This window comes from Dendropsophus ebraccatus, chromosome 2 (genome assembly GCF_027789765.1).
Source record: "Dendropsophus ebraccatus isolate aDenEbr1 chromosome 2, aDenEbr1.pat, whole genome shotgun sequence".
Lineage (NCBI taxonomy): Eukaryota > Metazoa > Chordata > Amphibia > Anura > Hylidae > Dendropsophus > Dendropsophus ebraccatus.
In genome coordinates, this window is record NC_091455.1 from 73,787,734 (window position 1) to 73,809,582 (window position 21,849).

Here is a 21,849-nt window from a genome sequence, read left to right on the forward strand (position 1 = left end):
ATGAAAATAGGGCCGCTATTCCATACGGTTTCTTCACTGCTGGGCAATTTCTCAATGACTTAAAGGAAAACTGCCCGACCCCCTGGTAAGGCCCCAGATACTTAGCCCAACCTGCAAGTCCTGCTCTAGAAGCCAGTCCCACGGTGGAGAAATCGTTGCCTTATGGTCTGCGCACGTGATATGTAAACGACAAGAGATTGGAGAGTCTGATGGGCTCTGCCCCAGGTGTCGGGGTGAAACGTTTCCTTTTATTATTACATTGGAAATACTGCTGTGTTTTACCTCAAAATTATGGCCATATTTTTCTTTTACATAACCTCAAGCATATTTCTTGAACAAAAATGATCCTGCATGGTGATCAGATAAACCTAAATAAAAAGAAAACAAAACATCTCATCTATCCTAAACTGATAATGATAAAAACTAAAGATCACAGTGCAAATAAATATTCAGCATATTGCTCTGTAGACAAAAAAAAAAGGAAAAAGTTATAGAGGTCAGAACATGCGATTCAAAGTCGCTTCTTTTTTTATTGAAGTTGTAAGTCAGTAGAACATAATAAAATATATATGGGTATCACTGTAATCATACTGACCTGGAGAATAAAGATGACATATCAGTTTTACAGCAAAGTGAACTGAATATAAAAGAAATCCCTTAAAAGTTGCAGAACAGCAAGTTTTACCCCAATGTCACCTCACAAACTTTTTTTCTTTCTGATTCTCAGTACATTGTTTGGTAAAATGAGGATTGTCTTTAAAAAGTACTATTGGTCCCGCAAAAAACAAGCCAAAATGTCTCTGTACATTGAAAAAGTATTAGGTGAAGGTGAAGAGTTACAATTGTGCCAAAAAAGACAGAGGAAGAGGTAAAATCTATAATAACACAGGGTTCCATGGTATTTATGAGGAGAGCCCTCTTGACATGATAGCTGCCACAAATATATGCATACACAGCGGCCCATCAGTCATTGTTGCGAGGATCGGGGAGCGGTCTCCTCATGAATACAGTAAATTCTAAACTATGTATTAACAGTAAATGTAAAAAACATATGAACTTAATTTCAAAGCAATGCAGTATCCAAATAAGGCTATCTTCTCACAACGTTCTTTTAAGTAAAGAACGGACACTGATTGCAATTCCCTCAGCGTCCGTTCTTTACTGCAGGGACGGCATTGCATTGAAGTCAATGCAATGCCGCCCGCTGTGTACTCACATTGTTATTCTAAAGTCAATTATTTACTGAACAGCGTCTGGAAACATCAGCTTTTCACACAACGCAATGTGCAACGCGGCCGCACATTGCATTGGAGTGAATGGCTAATTGATTTGCAGGCACAGCTGCCGTTGCCCGCAAATCAATTGTGAAAAAGAACGTGCCTGCAGCCGATATGGAGGACGTTGCTATGCAACGCACGCTGTTAAACGTTATGTGAACCTAGCCTAACAGTGCCATCCATGTGCAAATAATACAACAAATATTATATGAGATATCTACTTATGTAAACTATGTATGCATCCAACCAAACCTTTACTGTATGCAAAAATCATCCTAATATAGATAAGTAAGATACAATAATCCTCAGGCAAATTCAAAATTTAAATAGTTTTTTTTTTTTTTTTTTTAACTAACAGAGATATTGCTATGTTTCCACTTAGTTGCAGCAACTATTTTGCATATATATATAAAGATAAAAGTACTGCCACCTTTCATAGGGTAAAACATGAACTATTTACAGAGGACTCGTGACCTCTCCTGTCCTGTTTAGTAAATACTTCTATTCCTTAGAGGTGTTTAGAGTTGTCATTGGGGGGGGCTGAAGCGTTTGTGTATTCTATTATTGAATTGTAAGTTTATATTAATTGTAGTATTCTGTATTGTTTGTTAGGTAAGAAAGCATGTATGCATGATACGTTATTCTCCAGAGTGATCAGTAGTGTACATACACCGCACCACCTGAAGTGAACTGTATTTGCCATATATGTAACATTACATTTGTGCTGCCTGTGTTGAACTGTATGGTCTGTGATTGATTTTGTAAATTGGGAAATCCATCGACTACCCAAACACACGTGACAAGCATAAAGGCTCAATCATTTGCCAAAGTATTTCAAGGCTTAAAGCGCATAGAAGCATAATTCTTTTACATGCTTATGTCTAATAAAGAACTTGGTATTGAGTTCGAGAGATTGCAGCATGTTTTCTAAATAATTCTCTGGAAGCCTGCCAGGTAGTCCATGTACACTGAACAAGGGCTATCAGAGTCAGAATTTTATTAAGACTAGTATTGAATAAATTATCTATTAAAATAATGGGGTCCGGCAACGTTATCTAAACTGGAACACTCTGGGGGAGATTTATCAAACTGGTGTAAAGTGAAACTGGCTCAGTTGCCCCTAGCAACCAATCACATACCACCTTTCATTCCTCACAGATTCTTTGGAAAATGAAAGGTGGAATCTGATTGGTTTCTAGGGGCAACTGAGCCTATTCTACTTTACACCAGTTTGATAAATCTTGCCTTCTGTGTTTAATTTCCACGTGGCTGGAGACTTTGGATGCAGCTCTAGGGAATCCTGAAAAACATGGATAAAGCCATAGGCTGCATCCATACTTTCCTGGCAGCCCTAGGCTGGCATCCAACTTCTGTAGCAACAGGGAATCAAATGTCCAGTGTTCGGGTAATGTTGCTGAAGGGTAGATTTCCACACAGATCATGGAGCATCCATTATTTCCAGAGCAGCCAGCTATTGCCAGACTATAAGGACTATGGGGAAGAGAATGTGAGAACTGGAGGACTAATGGGACACCTATGCTGATGCCCTTGTAATAACCATTGTGTGGATGAACACAATGAAAGTTTCTTATTGTCAGGAGCTGAAAGTGAAGGAATTTGAAAACAGATTACAATATGTTAGTATAAAATTATTACAGCTCTTAACACCTAGGCGACCTAGGACGTACCGGTACGTCCTGGAAGTCTGTCCCCAGACGACCCTGGACGTACCGGTACGCCCTGAGCTATGAAGCGCGCTCTGGAGCGCGCTTCATAGCAGGTGGGGGCTGGCTGCAATCAGCAGCCGGGACCTCACCGGTAATGACACGCTGCAGTGATCGCGTTGCAGCGTGACATGAACTCCTTAAACGCGGCGCTTAAGTGTAAGTGACAGGGGAAACCCCTGTCACTTACCGATCGGGACCCCCGCAGTGTGACTGCAGGGGTCCCGATCGGTAAAACGGACCGCCGGAGGTCTCTCACCTGTATCCGTGCGGTCTGATCGGTGATCTGGTCACTGAGCCTGCACAGGCAGGCTCAATGAGCAGATTGCCTATCACACTGATCAATGCTATGCCTATGGCATAGCAATGGTCAGTGTATAAAATAAAAGTATTGTATGTACAAGTCCCCCAAAGGGACTTCAAATGTGTAAAAATAAAAAGTTAAAAACACTAACACACTACCCCAAAGCCCCTCCCCCAATAAAAGTCTAAATCACCCCCCTTTCCTATTATATAAATAAAACATATAAAAATAAATAAATAAACATATAATATACTGTAGCGTGCGTAATTGTCCGATCTATTAAAATATAACAAGCGTCATTGCGAACGGTGAACAGCGTAGACAAAAAGAGGGAAAAAAGTGCGTGGATTACCGATTTTATGTTACATTATATTAAAAAAAAAAATAAAAAGTGATCAAAACGTCTGATCTTCACAAATATGGTATTATTAAAAACTAGAGATCATGGCGGAAAAAATGACACCCCATACAGCCCCATAGGTAAAAAACTAAAACCGTTATAAGCGTCACAAAAGGCCCATTTTATTAATATTTAATTGCCAAAAAAAAGGATTTCATTAAAAAAAAATATATAACATTAGAGAATCTGCGTAAACCTGCATATGGTTGTGTTCGGGCTGCCCTATAGAATAATAGTATCATGTCGCTTTTACCATATAGTGCATTACGTAGACACAGGAACCCCCCAAACATTACCATATTGCATTCTTTTTTACAATTTCACCTATTTATATCTTCATAAATAATATATTTGGGATTCCATCAAACATGTTATGGTAAAATAAAAGACGCCATTAGGCCCCGTTCTCACTGAGGAAAGGTAGCGGAATTCCGCGACGGAATTGTCCGCCGCGGAATGCCGTTAGCCTCCCGCTCATAATGGGAGTCTATGGGAGGCGCGCGCTCCTGCCCTGTCCGCGCTGAAGAATGAACATGTTCATTCTTCAGCGCGGACAGGGCAGGAGCGCGCGCCTCCCATAGACTCCCATTATGAGCGGGAGGCTAACGGCATTCCGCGGCGGACAATTCCGTCGCGGAATTCCGCTACCTTTCCTCAGTGGGAACGGGGCCTTACAAAGTACAACTACTCCTGTAACAAATAAGCCCTCACATGGCCTGTAGATAGAAAACTGAAAGTGCTAGAGCTCTTAGAAGGGGAGGAGGGAAAAACGAAAGCGCAAAGATCAAAATTTGCACGGTCTACTGGGTCATTTTGGGCCTGGTCATCAAAGGGTTAAGGGCAGCTATAAAAATTAACATTTATTAAGCTTTAAGTTGATTTTCGGATATTTCATGTGGATCACCCTGTTCTTAGTAAGCCTCTTAATCCTGTTACTCTGTGTAATATCATACTTGACCTGTGTGACACCATGCTTGACCTGAGTTACCTGTTTTAGCGTCAGCCTGAAATGTGATCACATTACCATGCAGTCTGGAGCAGGCATCCTCAGGCTCTATAAGAACTGACCAATTCTCCCCACCTTCCCCCCTCAAGGGGTCTAATAAACCTTTGACAAGTGTCCAGCATATTTATATAACATGTTTTTATATGGGTCAGGGCTCTATTGTTCCACACATAGAGCTCCAAATCCCCAACACACAAAAGACTGTCAGCAGCCACCACTGACAGCATCTCAGTGTATCAGATGTACACTAACTTCATTAGACTGGTAGTAATCTCCATGCAAAGGGCTCCCCTTAGTGGCAGCTCCAAGGAAATGCTATAAATGCATGTAAGGAATTAAAGGGGTTATCCAGCACTACAAAAACATGGCCACTTTTCCCCCTACTGTTGTCTCCAGTTCAGGTGCGGTTTGCAATTAAGCTCCATTTACTTCAATAGAACTGAATTTCAAAACCCCACCCAATCTGGAGACAACAGTAGGGGGAAAGTGGCCATGTTTTTGTAGCACTGGATAACCCCTTCAAGAAAAGCCGTTCACAGCTGGGCTCCCCGCGGCTTCTATAGATGGTACACCAATGGGTAGTTAGCTGCACTTATTGTGTCTACTCTGGGAAACCGACTGAATGGGTGCTAACACCACTTGCTAACTTTTCAATATTAGTATATAGACATGTCACATGTATTTATATAGACCCCCGATATTGTCCTCAGTTGTCATAGCCAGGATGGGGGTTAAATAAAATTATTTTCAGAGCAGGGAATGAAAAAAAAAAACAATTCTATGCTACTTATCTGCATTTTCTTTCCTCAATGTTTATCTGGTAAAATAGTGTGTTAACTATTATATAAACCAGGGCCCAGGCAGCGAAACAACATAGGAGTGTGAGGTGGGGGACTAGCGGACTGGGACTTTGTGTCCACACTGGTAACATTTATTTTTTTGTGCATCTTTACTTGGTATAATTGTGGCACTAGCACTTTATTTCATGCATTTATGCTTAACTAGGATTGTGAATGGTTTACCTGCACTTTGAGTTACAATCTACCATGTCCCAGTATCGTCTCACCCTTCCTAAGTTATGTTTTTAATTGTGTTCTAGTGATGGATTAAAAATAAAGTTTTGTTCTATTTCTAACTTTGAGAGATGGACATTTATTCCTGTAGCGTATTTACGCATATAGGTGTAAATACATTATGAGCCCGACTGATCATGTGACAGAGCCGGAAGGAGGTTGGCAGGAGGTTGGCGTGCGCTTGGCGTGGTCTTCTCCTAGTTGGTACGGGTCTAAACACTCACACTAGCGATGGTCTAAACTCATCCTTAAACACACAGCTCTGCACCATACACATATATATAATCACACACACAGCTCTGCACTATACATATATATATATACAGCTCTGTACTATACACAGCTCTGCACTACACACAGACAAACACACAGCTCTGCACTATATACAAACACACAGCTCTGCACTATATACAAACACACAGCTCTGCACTATATACAAACACACAGCTCTGCGCTATATACAAACACACAGCTCTGCGCTATATACAAACACACAGCTCTGCACTATATACAAACACACAGCTCTGCACTAACTATATATATATATATATATACACATACACAGCTCTGTACTATACACAGCTCTGCACCATACATATATATATATATATATATATATATATATATATATATATATACATACATACATATACACATATACAGCTCTGTACTATACACAGCTCTGCGCTACACACAGACAAACACACAGCTCTGCACCATACATATATATACAGACACACACAGCTCTGCCCTGCTAGACTTCTCACGCTGCACACGTCTCTATTACATAAACACCAGCAAGAAGAGACACGAGACTCCACCAGCAGCACACCCTACAGTCTAACTCCTCCCTCTCATATGACTGATCACATGACCATGACATCACCGCAGGTCCTTCAGCCCTAGCACTATCTGGCATCTACCTTCCGTCTCCGGTCTAGCCCCGCCTCCTGGCGACGTAAGATATTATTGCTGGAGCTGTCATGGCGGCTCAGAAGATCAATGAAGCTTTAGACCATCTGGCTAAAGCAGAGAAATGGTGAGAGGGGCTGCGGCTCTGCGGGTGGGTGTGTACTGAGCCCTGACAGCTGCGGTAATGTCTCCTGTGCGGAGGGCACGGCCAGTGCTGCATCATCTGCACTCCCATAGGGACACACTGCTGCCATCACAGCAGGCTATGGCAGGGAGAGGGGCATCATGGCTGTGTCCTCTATACTGGCAGGGAGAGGGGCATCATGGCTGTGTCCTCTATACTGGCAGGGAGAGGGGCATCATGGCTGTGTCCTCTATACTGGCAGGGAGAGGGGCATCATGGCTGTGTCCTCTATACTGGCAGCTGGCATCATCATGGCTGTGTCCTCTATACTGGCAGCTGGCATCATCATGGCTGTGTCCTGGCTGCAGGTAGCCTGCCTCTATACTGGCAGCTTGGATCCGCTTTAGAGGACAGTCATACTGAGGGGTATGGAGGCTTCTGCCCCTGTCACATATAATACATACAGAATCAGCTCCCTTATTGAGGTTTTGAAAAAAGGAGAAATCTCAGTCTTTCCTTTATGAACCTGTTTCCTGTTTATAGTCTGTTATTGGCTTTGGCTTCAAAAATCTATCAGATAAATCTCTCAGTGTAAACTCACCATAAGGCTGTATTCCCACGTTCCGTGTTCCTCTTGGACCACGGACGTTGAATGCCTGTAACAAACTCTCCCCCTCCGCCCGGGCAGCATATGTAATTAGATGCTGGGAGCGGGGGAACTGTACAATTTTGCACTGTGCTGTAATGACAGAGCGGCGTGGCACATATCTGTACAGTTCCTCCGCTCCCAGCATCTAATTACATATGCTGCCCGGGCGGAGGGGGAGAGTCCGTTACAGGCATTCAACGTCCGTGTTCCAAAAGGAACACGGAATGTGAGAATGCAGCCTAAGGGCCCTTTTACACAGAAAGATTATCTGATAGATTATCTGCCAAAGATTTGAAGCCAAAGCCAGGAATGGACTATAAACAGAGATCAGGTAATAAAGGAAAGCCTGAGATTTCTCCTCTTTTCAAGTCCATTCCTGGTTTTGGCTTCAAATCTTTGGCAGATAATCTGTCAGATAATCTTTCTTTGTAAAAGGGCCCTTAGGGTCCATTTACACAGAAAGATTATCTGCCAAAGATTTGAAGCCAAAGCCAGAAATTGATTTGAAAGGAGAAATGTCAGGCTTTTCTATATGACCTGATGTCTGTTTATAGTCTGTTTCTGGCTTTGGCTTCAAATCTTTGTCAGATAATCTGTCAGATAATCTTTCTGTGTAAATGGACCCTAATGCTACGTTTACACGGAACGATAATTCGCCCGATCGTACGATTAACGATGTCGGAGTAACGGTTTTTTTTCATAACGATCAGCGTTTAGATGGTACGATATATCGTACGGAAATTCGTTTTGCGATCGCTTAAAGCCTATTTCACACATTGGTTAAATCGGCGAACGACTGTTTACATGGAATGTTCTGCGAATTTTTTGCGAACGATCAACGACGATTTGAGAACCTGTTGAAAGATCAATCGTTGATCGTTCGCTGCGTTGAAAACGTACAATTATCGTTCGAATTCAGCCGTTATCGTGCGAATTCGCACGATTATCGTTCCATGTAAACGCAGCATAAGGGTAGCTTCACACTTACTGACTCGCGGCGTTAATAACGCTCCGAGTCGGCTAGGTCCTGGCATATCACTTTCACTACATACACACAGCGGTCTGAACGACCCTTAGTGTATGTAATTCTGCCGGCCGCTTAACCCCTTCTGTTGCCGCCCGGCTCCCGCTCTGCCGCAGCCACTGATTGACGCCGGGACCCCGTGCAGTGAGGACAGGTAATGTATACAGAGCGGGAGCCGGGCGGCAACAGAAGGGGCTAAGCGGCCGGCAGAATTACATACGCGCAGCGGTCATTCAGACCACTGCGTGTATGTAGTGAAACTGCCAGGACCTAGCCGACTCGCAGCGTTATTAAGGCCCCGTTCCCACTGAGCAAAGATAGCGGAATTCCGCAACGGAATTGTCCGCCGCGGAATGCCGTTAGCCTCCCGCTCATAATGGGAGTCTATGGGAGGCGCGCGCTCCTGCTCTGTACGCGCTGAAGACTGAATATGTTCATTCTTCAGCACGTACAGAGCAGGAGCGTGTGCCTCCCATAGACTCCCATTATGAGCGGGAGGCTAACGGCATTCCGCGGCGGACAATTCCGTCGCGGAATTCCGCTACCTTTACTCAGTGGGAACGGGGCCTAACACTGTGAGTCGGTACATGTGAAGCTACCCTTAAGTAAATTCATTCAAAGGGATTATCCAGCCCTCTAAAAGGATCAGGTGTATTAGATGAGTCCCACTCCCAGCACCCCGACTGTTCAGCTGTTTAAGGGTCTGTTCACACGTACAGACTCGCTGCGTAAAACTCGCACAGAACTCGCATCAAACTCGCATGAAAGTAGCTGCGTTTTTTGTGGTGTTAAACTTGCCTGGGAAAATCATGTGAAAATCAAAACTCACATGTAAAAATGGCACCAAACACGCAGTGAGAATACACATACATTGACTTGATAGCAACCAGTATTGCTGTGGATTGATGTGCGAGAAACTCACAGCGATAAATACGCAGCAAGTCTGTACGTGTGAACAGACCCTAAAGTGGAATCTCTTCTTATTCAGGTGAAAGGGATGAGCAGTGATACCAGGTGTGTATTGTATGGGGAGATGAGGTCACAGTGCCCTGTCACTCGGCTGATCTATAGGGGGGCAAAGATTCTGACCCTCAATGATCTAATATTGATAGCCTGTCGTGAGGATACACCATCAGTTTGGTAAGGGGTTGGCTAACCCTTTAATGTAGCAGGGGCAAATCCACAGTAAAATCCTCATTATTATGGCTGCAAGTCCTGTCAGGTGACCGCGCTGACAGCATCATAGTTGTCTTTATCACTTGTAAAATTCCAAGGAATCTTGCAGTTAAGGAAACCGTGGAAACAAACATTATAAGGCTAGGTTCAAACTGTGTTTTTGCCGTCCGTTTAACAGATTTGTTTTTAAATGTTTAACTTTAGCCTACTGAAAAATCTGGCTATAAAAATGTAGAAAAAAACGCAACGGTTTTTAATCATTTGTTTTTGAATTCGTTAAATTGACGACCAAAATGCATTGTGAATCTAGCCAAAGACTTATTGATGCCAACTTAAAGGGTACCAATGCGCCTCTTCCAGGTCTGGGTGCAGTTGCAGCTGACGCTGGAATATCGGGTTACCATGGATATGTCCTACACCTAGTGAGTTCCGTGTACAAGCCCTATTATTTAGAATAGGACTTGTTCATGGAACTCATGGACTGCAATGTGACAGGTAACCTTAAACTTCTCTTTATTTTACCTCTGTTATAGTAATGGTTTTTGTATTGCTTTGTAGTTTGAAAACTGGCTTTTTAAAGTGGAAACCGGACTATGACAGCGCAGCTTCCGAATATTCAAAGGCAGGTACGTGAAGACGTGACAGCAGCATTTTCTGTCAACTTGGACAGCAATGACTATGGGCAGCAATGGTCTCTAAGTCTCTGACCAGAACTACAATGAAATAGTTAAATGAAATGGACACTTTTGAATTCATCTTGTTTTACTATCACATTGCACTTATTATAGTGCAACATTCTCTTCTACTTCTTGTTTCATTACCTTTCCATGATCTGTAATTGCTGTCAGTGAATAGAAACGTTGTTTCCAGTTGTACAGATCTTGTGTTCTGACATGTATCAGTATAGGTAAGAGCGGTCAGTCTGGAGTCTAGGCTGTATAGCACACAGGCTGCATGCAGTGTAGCAGGTAATTATTTAACTGATGCTTATTTTGGCGCTATTATGTATAGATCAAGGGAGGGAGAAAGGGTTACTAAACTGCACTTTATACTCTACCTAAAATGCCTAAAGGGATATTCCATAGATGAGGAATAATATTTAAAACTATAGGACATGCCTATCTCAGAATTTTCTCTTAGAATTCTTCACCATTGATCTACTGTCCAGTGTCACATGGGCAGGCTTGGCCAATCACTGACCACTGCAGTGACATGTAGATGCCAGTTACGTCTCTACAGGAGGTACTGACTGATTGTGCTGGTTCACGTGACACTGGAATGGTGTATTAAAAAGTTTAAGTTAAAGGGAGTCAATCATGAGAACGAGCTTGTGGGATATCTATGATGAAATGATAAATAAATGTGTCACAAAAAACACTGTAACTGCACTTTTCCATTGACCCCTGACAAAACACGGCCATTTCTCTTGTTATAGAGATTGAGTAAAGCCATCTCCATATACTTGTAGCCAGATTATTATTTACATCTATTATAAATCTGCAGGTAGAAAAACGACCGCTGGTAATAGGTAATGGACACTGCTCAGCTCCCTACCCAATCTTTGTAGGTGACCAAGAGCGTGACCGCTACCATCTCCAAGTGCCTGTTACAAAACAGATGTCAAGCAACACCAGAACCCCGACTGATCTGGTATATGTGTCATAGCTCTGTTATAGACAGAAGCCAGGACATTAGTTATATAGTCATTTAATTTCATAGTTTGTGTTTACATTAGTTTTGTAGAATATATAAATGATATGTGATTTTCCCTTCTTTTCTTCCTATTACAGCTGTTGCTTTTAAGAATGCTAAACAATATGACCAGGCTAAAGATGCTTTTTTAAAGGAAGCTGAATCTTATGAGAACAACAAGGCGTATCCTTTCCTGGAATCTTAGTTTGGTCTTTCTTGCATGCTCTTGTAAACTATATGCAATTTGGGGAAATTTACTAAAGCGGTGCTAGGCCTTGTTTGGCAAAAAGTCACACATTTATGCACAACTCAGATAGCATGTGCAAGAAGTTGTGGCTTTATTGTCAGTCTATGCCCTGTCTGCCTTATGTGTTGGCAGTGGCCTGATTTACTATGATTTACAGCATGAGCGATAGCTGTATATAGCTGTAAGCGTGGGCTGCGTATGCAGACATCAGTGTATACAGTCCTCACCATGTAGCTGTATATAGCTGTAAGGATGGGCTGCGTATGCAGACATCAGTGTATACAGTCCTCACTATGTAGCTGTATATAGCTGTAAGGATGGGCTGCTTATACAGACATCAGTGTATACCGTCCTCACCATGTAGCTGTATATAGCGGTAAGGAAGGGCTGCTTATACAGACATCAGTGTATACCATCCTCACCATGTAGCTGTATATAGCGGTAAGGGCAGACTGCTTATACAGACATCAGTGTATACAGTCCTCACCATGTAGCTGTATATACCGGTAAGGATGGGCTGCTTATACAGACATCAGTGTATACAGTCCTCACCATGTAGCTGTATATAGCTGTAAGGACGGGCTGCTTATACAGACATCAGTGTATACAGTCCTCACCATGTAGCTGTATATAGCTGTAAGGAAGGGCTGCTTATACAGACATCAGTGTATACAGTCCTCACTATGTAGCTGTATATAGCTGTAAGGAAGGGCTGCTTATACAGACATCAGCATATACCGTCATCACCATGTAGCTGTATAAAGCGGTAAGGATGGGCTGCTTATACAGACATCAGCATATACCGTCCTCACATGTAGCTGTATATAGCGGTAAGGAAGGGCTGCTTATACAGACATCAGTGTATACAGTCCTCACCATGTAGCTGTATATAGCTGTAAGGAAGGGCTGCTTATACAGACATCAGTGTATACAGTCCTTACTATGTAGCTGTATATAGCTGTAAGGAAGGGCTGCTTATACAGACATCAGCATATACCGTCCTCACCATGTAGCTGTATATAGCGGTAAGGATGGGCTGCTTATACAGACATCAGCATATACCGTCCTCACCATGTAGCTGTATATAGCGGTAAGGATGGGCTGCTTATACAGACATCAGCATATACCGTCCTCACCATGTAGCTGTATATAGCGGTAAGGAAGGGCTGCTTATACAGACATCAGTGTGTACAGTCCTCACCATGTAGCTGTATATAGCTGTAAGGAAGGGCTACTTATACAGACATCAGTGTATACCGTCCTAACCATGTAGCTGTATATGGCTATGTTCCCTCTACGTAAGTTCCGTAGTGATTTCTACAGACCTTACATAGTACTGCCCTCTATGGAATCCCAGCCAGAGTGTATACACATAGTATACACTCCAGCCGGGATCCCTAGCGGCCAGTAGGATCTTCTCAGATACGACCATTCCGTGACATGTGCGTTGTCTTACAGCGTGTGACCATAGCCTATAGCTGTAAGGATGGGCTGCTTATACAGACATCAGCATATACCGTCCTCACCATGTAGCTGTATATAGCTGTAAGGAAGGGCTGCTTATACAGACATCAGTGTATACCGTCCTAACCATGTAGCTGTATATAGCTGTAAGGGCACACTGCTTATACAGACATCAGTGTATACAGTCCTCACCATGTAGCTGTATATAGCTCTAAGTACGGGCTGCTTATACAGACATCAGTGTATACAGTCCTCACCATGTAGCTGTATATAGCTGTAAGGATGGGCTGCTTATACAGACATCAGTGTATACCGTCCTCACCATGTAGCTGTATATAGCTGTAAGGGCAGACTGCTTATACAGACATCAGTGTATACAGTCCTCACTATGTAGCTGTATATAGCTGTAAGGACGGGCTGCTTATACAGACATCAGTGTATACCGTCCTAACCATGTAGCTGTATATAGCTGTAAGGGCAGACTGCTTATACAGACATCAGTGTATACAGTCCTCACCATGTAGCTGTATATAGCGGTAAGGATGGGCTGCTTATACAGACATCAGTGTATACAGTCCTCACCATGTAGCTGTATATAGCTGTAAGGACGGGCTGCTTATACAGACATCAGCATATACCGTCCTCACCATGTAGCTGTATATAGCTGTAAGGATGGGCTGCTTATACAGACATCAGTGTATACAGTCCTCACCATGTAGCTGTATATAGCTGTAAAGGCAGACTGCTTATACAGACATCAGTGTATACAGTCCTCACTATGTAGCTGTATATAGCGGTAAGGAAGGGCTGCTTATACAGACATCAGTGTATACAGTCCTCACTATGTAGCTGTATATAGCTGTAAGGATGGGCTGCTTATACAGACATCAGTGTATACCGTCCTCACTATGTAGCTGTATATAGCGGTAAGGATGGGCTGCTTATACAGACATCAGTGTATACCGTCCTCTGTAATCACTTTGTCACACACCTGATCTTCATTTGTTTCAGCAATTTTATGTTTTGAAGCCTTAGCTAAATCCTCCTGCCAGTCTCTTCCATGCTGCTAAGTAAGTATCATCATCAATGTATCTAACCGTTCAACAAAGGAGGCCTTCCAGAAGGGAATATAGAAAGGCCCATTCATAGAGATAACAAGTAGTCCATGTTTAATTCATCTGAAAGGTGCCATGTCATTTCCATTGCTGCGGCCTCTGAAGATACAATGTCTGTCTGGCAGCAGTTTTGTTGGTCAATACAGGATGATTAGCAGTTTCAGCGTTAAAGGGATTGTCCGCTATAAAATAGCCCTTAAAGGACCTTTATCTATCACTTTCCACTGGGTCACCTTTATTGTTGTCTGTAATGTCCAGTTCATTTCGTGATGTGGAGGATATACCTGGGAATCATTCACAGCATGGTGGACGTAAAGCGTCCATCCTCTTTCATGCATAAATGCAGGACAGGGCTTGGGGAATGTTGTCATGAATAGTGATTTATATTGCAGCACAGACCTTCTGTTGTCTATAATGGGGAAGCAGGGACTGTGCGGCTTGGCTCTGCGGGGTGATTAGTGGCTGCTAACGGGCCTCCTTGCCTGTCAATCACCCTGCAGAGCGCACTGACAGGACAGAGAGCTCTGACTAGTCACAGCCTAGGTGACTAGTTCCTGTATCTCCCCCTGCCTCGTGTGCGGTATTAAAATGCATTTTACTGCCCATGAAGCCCACAGAGCCTGGATCTCCCAACACCACTGGGTTGGTGGTTGCTGTCTGCCAGGTGCATGCAGGCATTCTGGGAGCCCAATCGGCACAAATGTGCTGACTGGTTCCCTTTTAGCCCCTGAAAGCCATTCAGAACCTTACATTTGTCCATTTTTACATCTTTCCGTGCATTAACTATTGCTGAAATAAACATTGTAAATATAATACAATAATATTTACATACATTTTTCAATGAGTAAATACAAAAAGCTTCTTACATAAAATTTTTATGACTTTATTTATGCCACTTTTTTCCATCATTCTAATTGATATCTGAATTTAAGGGGTAGTTCGGGGGTAGTTATGACCCATCCATGTATGCTCAGGATAGGGCACAGCTAAGAGATTGTAATGGTATGCGACATGGAGAGAAAGGAGCTGCTGCACATCACACCCATGGCTGATACTCCATGTCGCATTGTAATGGTTTGGCTGCTAACCCCCCTGCAAAATGTTTTCTGTGGATTAATTACATACTGTGGCTAGGGCATCACTACCCCATACCCTGCAGAACACAAGCACTTGTCATTGTTAAAGGCCATGTCCTCGTTCCTTGTTTGACAACGTTAGACCCCCATGCTCCTGCTGAGTACACAGGTGAGGAGTATTGACCGTGCATTGGGAGAGAAAACATAGGCACACCATGGGCAAGGAAGAGAGTCTGACAGTTCAATGTTGTTTTGTCTGATCCTGCAGCTCTTTCATAATTTTTTATCTTTTATATATTGATACAGCAGCTTTAGAGGGTGATGGTAGTACATATTGCCATTGCTTTACTGGTTTCTTTATAGTACGTGTGATGCTACTCGCTGTCTGTGTTATTAAATGTCTCTTATTTTTGTTGACAGAGCGTATGAACAAGCAGGAATGATGCTAAAGGTGAGATATGGTCAGCTGTACATTGCAGTCCGCCATATTCTATTTGTATCTCTATCCAGTGTATCCCTAGTGATACAAAAGCAGTACCCTTGACTATGGTGTTTCTTCACAATTTAGGAGATGCAGAAACTTCCGGAAGCCGTCTTCTTGATAGAGAAAGCCAGCATGATGTTTCTGGAGAATGGAACCCCTGATACTGCTGCTATGGCATTAGAACGGGCTGGCAAGTGAGTCAGTAGGGCATAAGCCTGTCTGTTTAGCAATATTTCTGTTTCCTTTCCTAAAGCCAATTGACTGATTGTAATATTTTGTTTCAGGCTCATAGAAAATGTAAACTTGGAAAAAGCTGTCCATTTATATCAGCAGTCTGCAAATGTCTTTGAGGTATGCTTGGATTTCTACATGGGGATCTAGAGATTAAAGGGGTAGTTCAGCAAAATAAAAAAAAAAATGGTGCCAGAGATTTCTAATTCACTTTTTAAAAAAAAAATCTCCAGTCTTTCAGTACTAGGAAGTGCGGTATTCTTTCCATTCTAAAAAGCAGGAGATGTTTTCTATGGGGATTTGCTATTCTGGAAAGTTCCTGTCACGGACAGAGGTAGCAGCAGAGAGCACTGTGTAAGACAGGAAAGAATACACCACTTCCTGTAGGACATGCAGCAGCTCAAAAGTACTGCAAGATTTTTTTAATAGAAGTAAGTTACAAATCTCTGTCACTTTCTGGCACCATATGACTTAAAAGAAAAATGTTTTTGGTAAACTACCCCTTTAACGAAAGCTAGAGAAAGGGATCTGAGAGCACAGGTAGCAACATTTTTAATAAGGTTCTATGGAGAAAATGTTTTTGCACCATAATAAAGGTAATAAAAACCTTAAACAAAGCAAGAGTTAAGAAATGCTTGTCGTCAAAGGTGTCTGTAGCCCTTAAAATCTTTTATCCTACTTCATAGAATGAAGAACGTTTACGTCAAGCAGTGGAACTTCTAGGAAAGGCTTCAAGACTTCTAGTGAGAGCTCGCCGGTACAGTCACCTCTCATTAATCTACTACTGTGTATAATTACCCTTATTTCCTAAATCTCTGGTTGGGTTAACAGAGCCCATTTAAAGTGTACCTGTGATTTCAGCAAACTTCTGACATGTTATAGCCCCATGTCAAAATTTTGTATCCGTGGGGATCTGTGAGCTGAGACCCCCATCTATCACTAGTAAGAAGGGGAGGAGATGCTTAGCAGAGCGTGCTCTGCACCTTCACCTGTGCTCTCACTGTCAAAGTAGCAATAGATGGAATTATAATGGCAGCCTATGGGACTTCCAGTAGACACGATTGCCAGAAGTTCCATAGGCTCCATTATAATTCCTGGACCCCAACCAATACACGCTTCTCACATGTGGCTATAACCTGTCAGAAATTTGGTGAAAAGACAGGTACACTTTAAGTGATTATATACAGTGACTTAGCCTTGATTTGTATTGGAATAAATGAAGATTCTGACCCCACCAGTTGCTATAAAGAAGCAGTTTGCTGCCAGCATATATGATGATAAAATCCCTTTTATGATATTGCATAAAATGACAGTCACATCCCAATTTACACTGCCAGATAGAACTATCACATTATAACTAAAGCATAATCCAGAATAGCCTGAGCATTGTCCTCACCAGTCCAGACACACTCACTGATAGAGCCTCGCTATTGTAATGATTTGCTTCACACAATAGAAAGCCCAGTTAGTTGTGATTCTGCCTTTGACACACGTACAATACAAATGCAATGGGTTGTAATTCCATCAGCTACCTTGTGTCCATTGTGCAAAGATGGATTACTTCAGTATTATATGAGTACTTATAGCACTTTTATGTTTTCTTTCAGGCTAGATGAGGCTGTAGTATCCATTCAAAAAGAAAAGAATATGTACAAAGAAATAGAAAATTATCCTACATGTTATAAGGTATGGAGTTGTATAATCTAGTCTGTGCTTTTCTCTGTTACAATCTTGGTGGTTTGTCCTACTGTCCTACACTAGATGGCTCCATGTAATAGGTGCTTAATCTGTGCAGATGAACTAAACATTGCTATTGCTATTAGTACACATGATTCGGACATGCGCAGTGAATGAATATAAATGTATTGAATGCTCAGGCCCACCCCTCTGTGACAAACTGAGCTGTAAATCATGCCCATAGAGGCGTGATTACAGCTAAATACAGCCCCGTGGCTAGTTGGGACCCCAGGTCTGCCCCTGATGACTAGTTGGGACCCCGGCATTGCCCCTGATGATTAATTGGGATTCCGGGACTGCCCCTGATGACTAGTTGGGACCACAGGACTGCCCCTGATGACTAGTTGGGACCACAGGACTGCCCCTGATGACTAGTTGGGATTCCGGGACTGCCCCTGATGACTAGTTGGGACCCCAGGACTGCCCCTGATGACTAGTTGGGATTCCGGGACATCCCCTGATGACTAGTTGGGACCCCAGGACTGCCCCTGATGACTAGTTGGGATTCCGGGACTGCCCCTGATGACTAGTTGGGATTCCGGGACATCCCCTGATGACTAGTTGGGACCCCAGGACTGCCCCTGATGACTAGTTGGGATTCCGGGACTGCCCCTGATGACTAGTTGGGATTCCGGGACTGTTCTGATGAGTAGTTGGGATTCCGGGACTGCCCCTGATGACTAGTTGGGATTCCGGGACTGCCCCTGATGATTAATTGAGACCCCAGGACTGCCCCTGAGGACTAATGGGAATGAATAAAAGTAATAAATAATAGTAATAATAAAAGTTTTCGGGCTTTCTGGGCTGGGACTCGTGTAACACAAATATGCCTGGGCACTGTGTTAGGAGCTTTATCGACTCCTAACATTGACCTAATTGTCAAGGGAGTTTAGGGATTACCCTGTCTTTCTGGAGGACCTGGCTATATCATTCTTTTGTTGAGTTTAGGGATGAATTGGTCCCTTTTAAAGAGAGTTTCCTTGTTTGTCAGTGTGAAATATTATTTATTAATATTAACCACATTTCTTATTTTTTGTAGAAAACAATTGCCCAAGTCTTAGTCCATCTTCATAGAAATGACTATGTTGCTGCTGAGAAGTGTGTCAGAGAAAGTTACAGGTAAGGCGATTGTCAGATGTTACTCAACCCAGTTTTATTTGTCCTGTGTACTGGGTATTATTTCCTTTCATTAAAGCAGAAAGCAGGAATCCTATTGAGCAAAGCCAAATGTTCAGAGCGTTGCTCTCACTGTTCGGACTAGTCACACTTGTCAGTCCTGTATAAGACATATCCTTCTCCCAGGGAGCATTGCCTGGCCTATGAGCCTCACTGTAACCGCTGTAAGTGTTCACGGTCACAGGCATTACCCCCTTGGACTCATACAGAAGACTGTCTAAAGCTCTTCAAGTAAGCATAACCGGCCCTATAGCATTATCAGCAATACAGCTGTTGCAAATCTACAATTCCCATCATGCCTGGACAACCAAAGATATGGCTTTGGCTGCCCAGGTATGATAGGAATTAAAGATTTGCAACAGCTGGAATGCGAAAGCTTCGCCATCATTGCACTATAGCATCCGGTCAGAGTAGTTCTATTTTTACCAAAGCTGTTTTGCAGAAATGAAAGCTATAGGCCATTGCACTAGGTTTTGGAGGCAGATGTGATTGGTAATTATCATGACATTGTTTCCATTAATTGTTATCCAGTATATCTACACTGTATGTGTGTGTTTTGGAGGAAAATGTAGCTTGGAAGTAGGACCAGTCAATAAAGCAGTTTTGCTAAGTAAGCATGTTGCTAATAGTTAAGTGGTTCATGCTTCCCTTCCTGACATGCTGTCAAGCACAGCGTTCTCGCACAAAGAGCTTTTTCATTGAATTACTGTGTTTTTGTTTTGTATAGAAATCAATAATAACTCAATTGTGTGACCCCCGTCTACAGTAAAACAGTTTACTGACCCAGTGCATTGCATCACCAATTCTGACAAACTCTTTTGTTTCGATGTTTTCTAAGAGAAAAGTTATGAAAGGTGTAAACTATTCTGTAACCTTTAAATGACTTTTCCAGAGTGCCTCAGACTCTACAATCCTTTTTATGACCACTTTATGTATATATATTTTTTTTACATGTTATGCTGCCTATTTAGTTAGTAAGATAGTTTTATGGACACTTTTACATAGCCGCTTATTAGTCGCAATGGATTCTCCTGTTTAATTCTGGTTATAAAACTCAGAACTGAAGATCTCATTGTCATATGATTGTCAAGATACATTGTCATATGATATATGACATATAAAATATGTTGTGATTATTATTATAATTATTATTATTACTATTATTTTTTTATGTACAGTATTCCAGGTTTCAGTGGTAGTGAGGACTGTACTGCACTGGAGCAGCTACTAGAAGGATATGATCAGCAAGACCAGGACCAGGTGTATGACGTTTGCAACTCGCCACTTTTTAAATACATGGATAATGATGTAAGTCCATAGAGCCAACATTGTGACAGAACCCTGTGACTGTAGTAAAGATGTACTGTAAGGGTGCGTTCACACGTACAGGATCTGCAGCAGATTTGATGGTGATGGTGACCAAAATGGTGAATTTAATGATAAATTATATATAAAACTAGCAAATGTAGAACATAATAGTGTGTGTATAATTAGTAAAAGTAAAACGTCAATAAGGTCATCCTTAAGTCCACAGTAAAAGTCCATAAGGATAATAAAAGTCTATAACAGATCCATATGCAGCTAAGAAGATGCTCACGCAACAGGTAGTTGATGATGGCTTACCAGTCTGGTGTGTATTCATACATAGGCAGAGTAGCAAACCGCTTGTAATACATGACTTGTTCACTGTAGTCAGATACTAGCAGCTACAATGTGTCTCTCCCAGGTGTGGACACAATGCAGCAATAGTGTAGTTGTAATCTCCGCTTACAGGTTTGTTAGCAGAGTAGTGTGCTGTGGCCACAGCATGCATGATCAGTAGCAGAGTCAGGAAGAAGAGGTCTGTATGCAGAGGTGATGGATTGTAGTTGCTGGGATGTCGTTGATGATAGGTGTAGTAGTAGCAGCTTCTGTCTTAAAGTGCTATACGCATTTCGGAAAGAACTCTTTCCCTCATCAGTAGCAAACTGTTTAAACCTTGGAAGGAAGTGACACTTTACAGAGCATGCACATTAATGACGGTGGCCATTTAAAATACCAAGCAACCAAATGGCTAACTCATACATCTCCTCTTGCCTTCTCCTCCCTCCCTCCAAAAAAAGAGGCAGTAATGTAAAAGAATTTAGATTTGCACTCTCCTTTTGCATGATGTGCACAATGATGTTTTAGTCACATTTTAACATTTGTTTTGTATTTTAATAGTACGCAAAGCTGGCACTAAGCTTAAGTGTTCCTGGAGGTGGCACCAAAAAGAAATCTCCAGCAACCTCACAGAATGGCGTATCACAACCAGCACAAGGCAGCTCTAAAGTTGAAGAAGAAGATGATGAATATGCCGGAGGCCTCTGTTAAGATTGTCTGTCTTGTCATGGCTGCATCAGATTCATCCCTTATATCTACAACCTATACCACAGCAAATATAATATAAGATATTTAATTATTTGTTTGTATCATGACATTATTGTGAGAAAAAAAACTATTTCTACTTCTGCCACATTCTATCTGTACAAGAGCTTTACTGCGGAAAATATTTAAAACAATGGATATGGATCAATATATTTCCCTATGTTGCACAGTTATCCGTTGTATCTAGGTAATATTATTGTAGCATGTAACTTTATTTTGTCATTGTTTCAGTTTAATTCTTATGTTTGTACAAATATGTTTTCCTGTAAATTACTGGAAGTAATTGTGACATGGCTATTAAATATTTATAAATCAAGCTTTATGTGATCCTAAATATATTTCATACACACAGGCATGCAATTCTATACTTCAGCACCAACATTTGTAGGTCTTCCATCTGTGTGATAGGATAGTCATTCCTGCTAGAGACTCTAGTGCTGGTGTGTACACAGAAATAACAAAACCCAATATCAAAAATCAGATCACCCACACTGTTACTGAAAGGTAAATTAAGGCTTCCCTCTTATCTCTTACCACCCATAAATAACTGAG

General features: G+C 42.0%; 1 protein-coding gene across 1 annotated transcript; it reads left to right on the top strand.

The window, feature by feature from the left end:
* Nucleotides 1-6,589: 6,589 nt before the first annotated feature.
* Nucleotides 6,590-21,613, top strand: NAPG (NSF attachment protein gamma). The gene is made up of 12 exons (XM_069957782.1): nt 6,590-6,823; nt 10,228-10,295; nt 11,460-11,544; nt 14,125-14,142; nt 15,684-15,714; nt 15,832-15,941; nt 16,032-16,098; nt 16,665-16,735; nt 17,586-17,664; nt 18,755-18,834; nt 20,070-20,199; nt 21,094-21,613. Exons 1-12 carry the CDS (start codon nt 6,768-6,770, stop codon nt 21,241-21,243), a joined length of 945 nt encoding a protein of 314 aa, XP_069813883.1. The 5' UTR covers nt 6,590-6,767; the 3' UTR covers nt 21,244-21,613.
* The last annotated feature ends 236 nt before the right edge of the window (nt 21,614-21,849 follow it).

What these genes read in the sequence shown, in the direction of transcription:
- NAPG (XM_069957782.1), top strand. Translation starts at nt 6,768, where the DNA reads ATGGCGGCTCAGAAGATCAATGAAGCTTTAGACCATCTGGCTAAAGCA. An exon ending in GCATTAGAACGGGCTGGCAA is followed by an intron (nt 15,942 to 16,031) that starts GTGAGTCAGTAG and finishes ATTTTGTTTCAG; the next exon opens with GCTCATAGAAAATGTAAACT. An exon ending in AGTCTGCAAATGTCTTTGAG is followed by an intron (nt 16,099 to 16,664) that starts GTATGCTTGGAT and finishes CCTACTTCATAG; the next exon opens with AATGAAGAACGTTTACGTCA.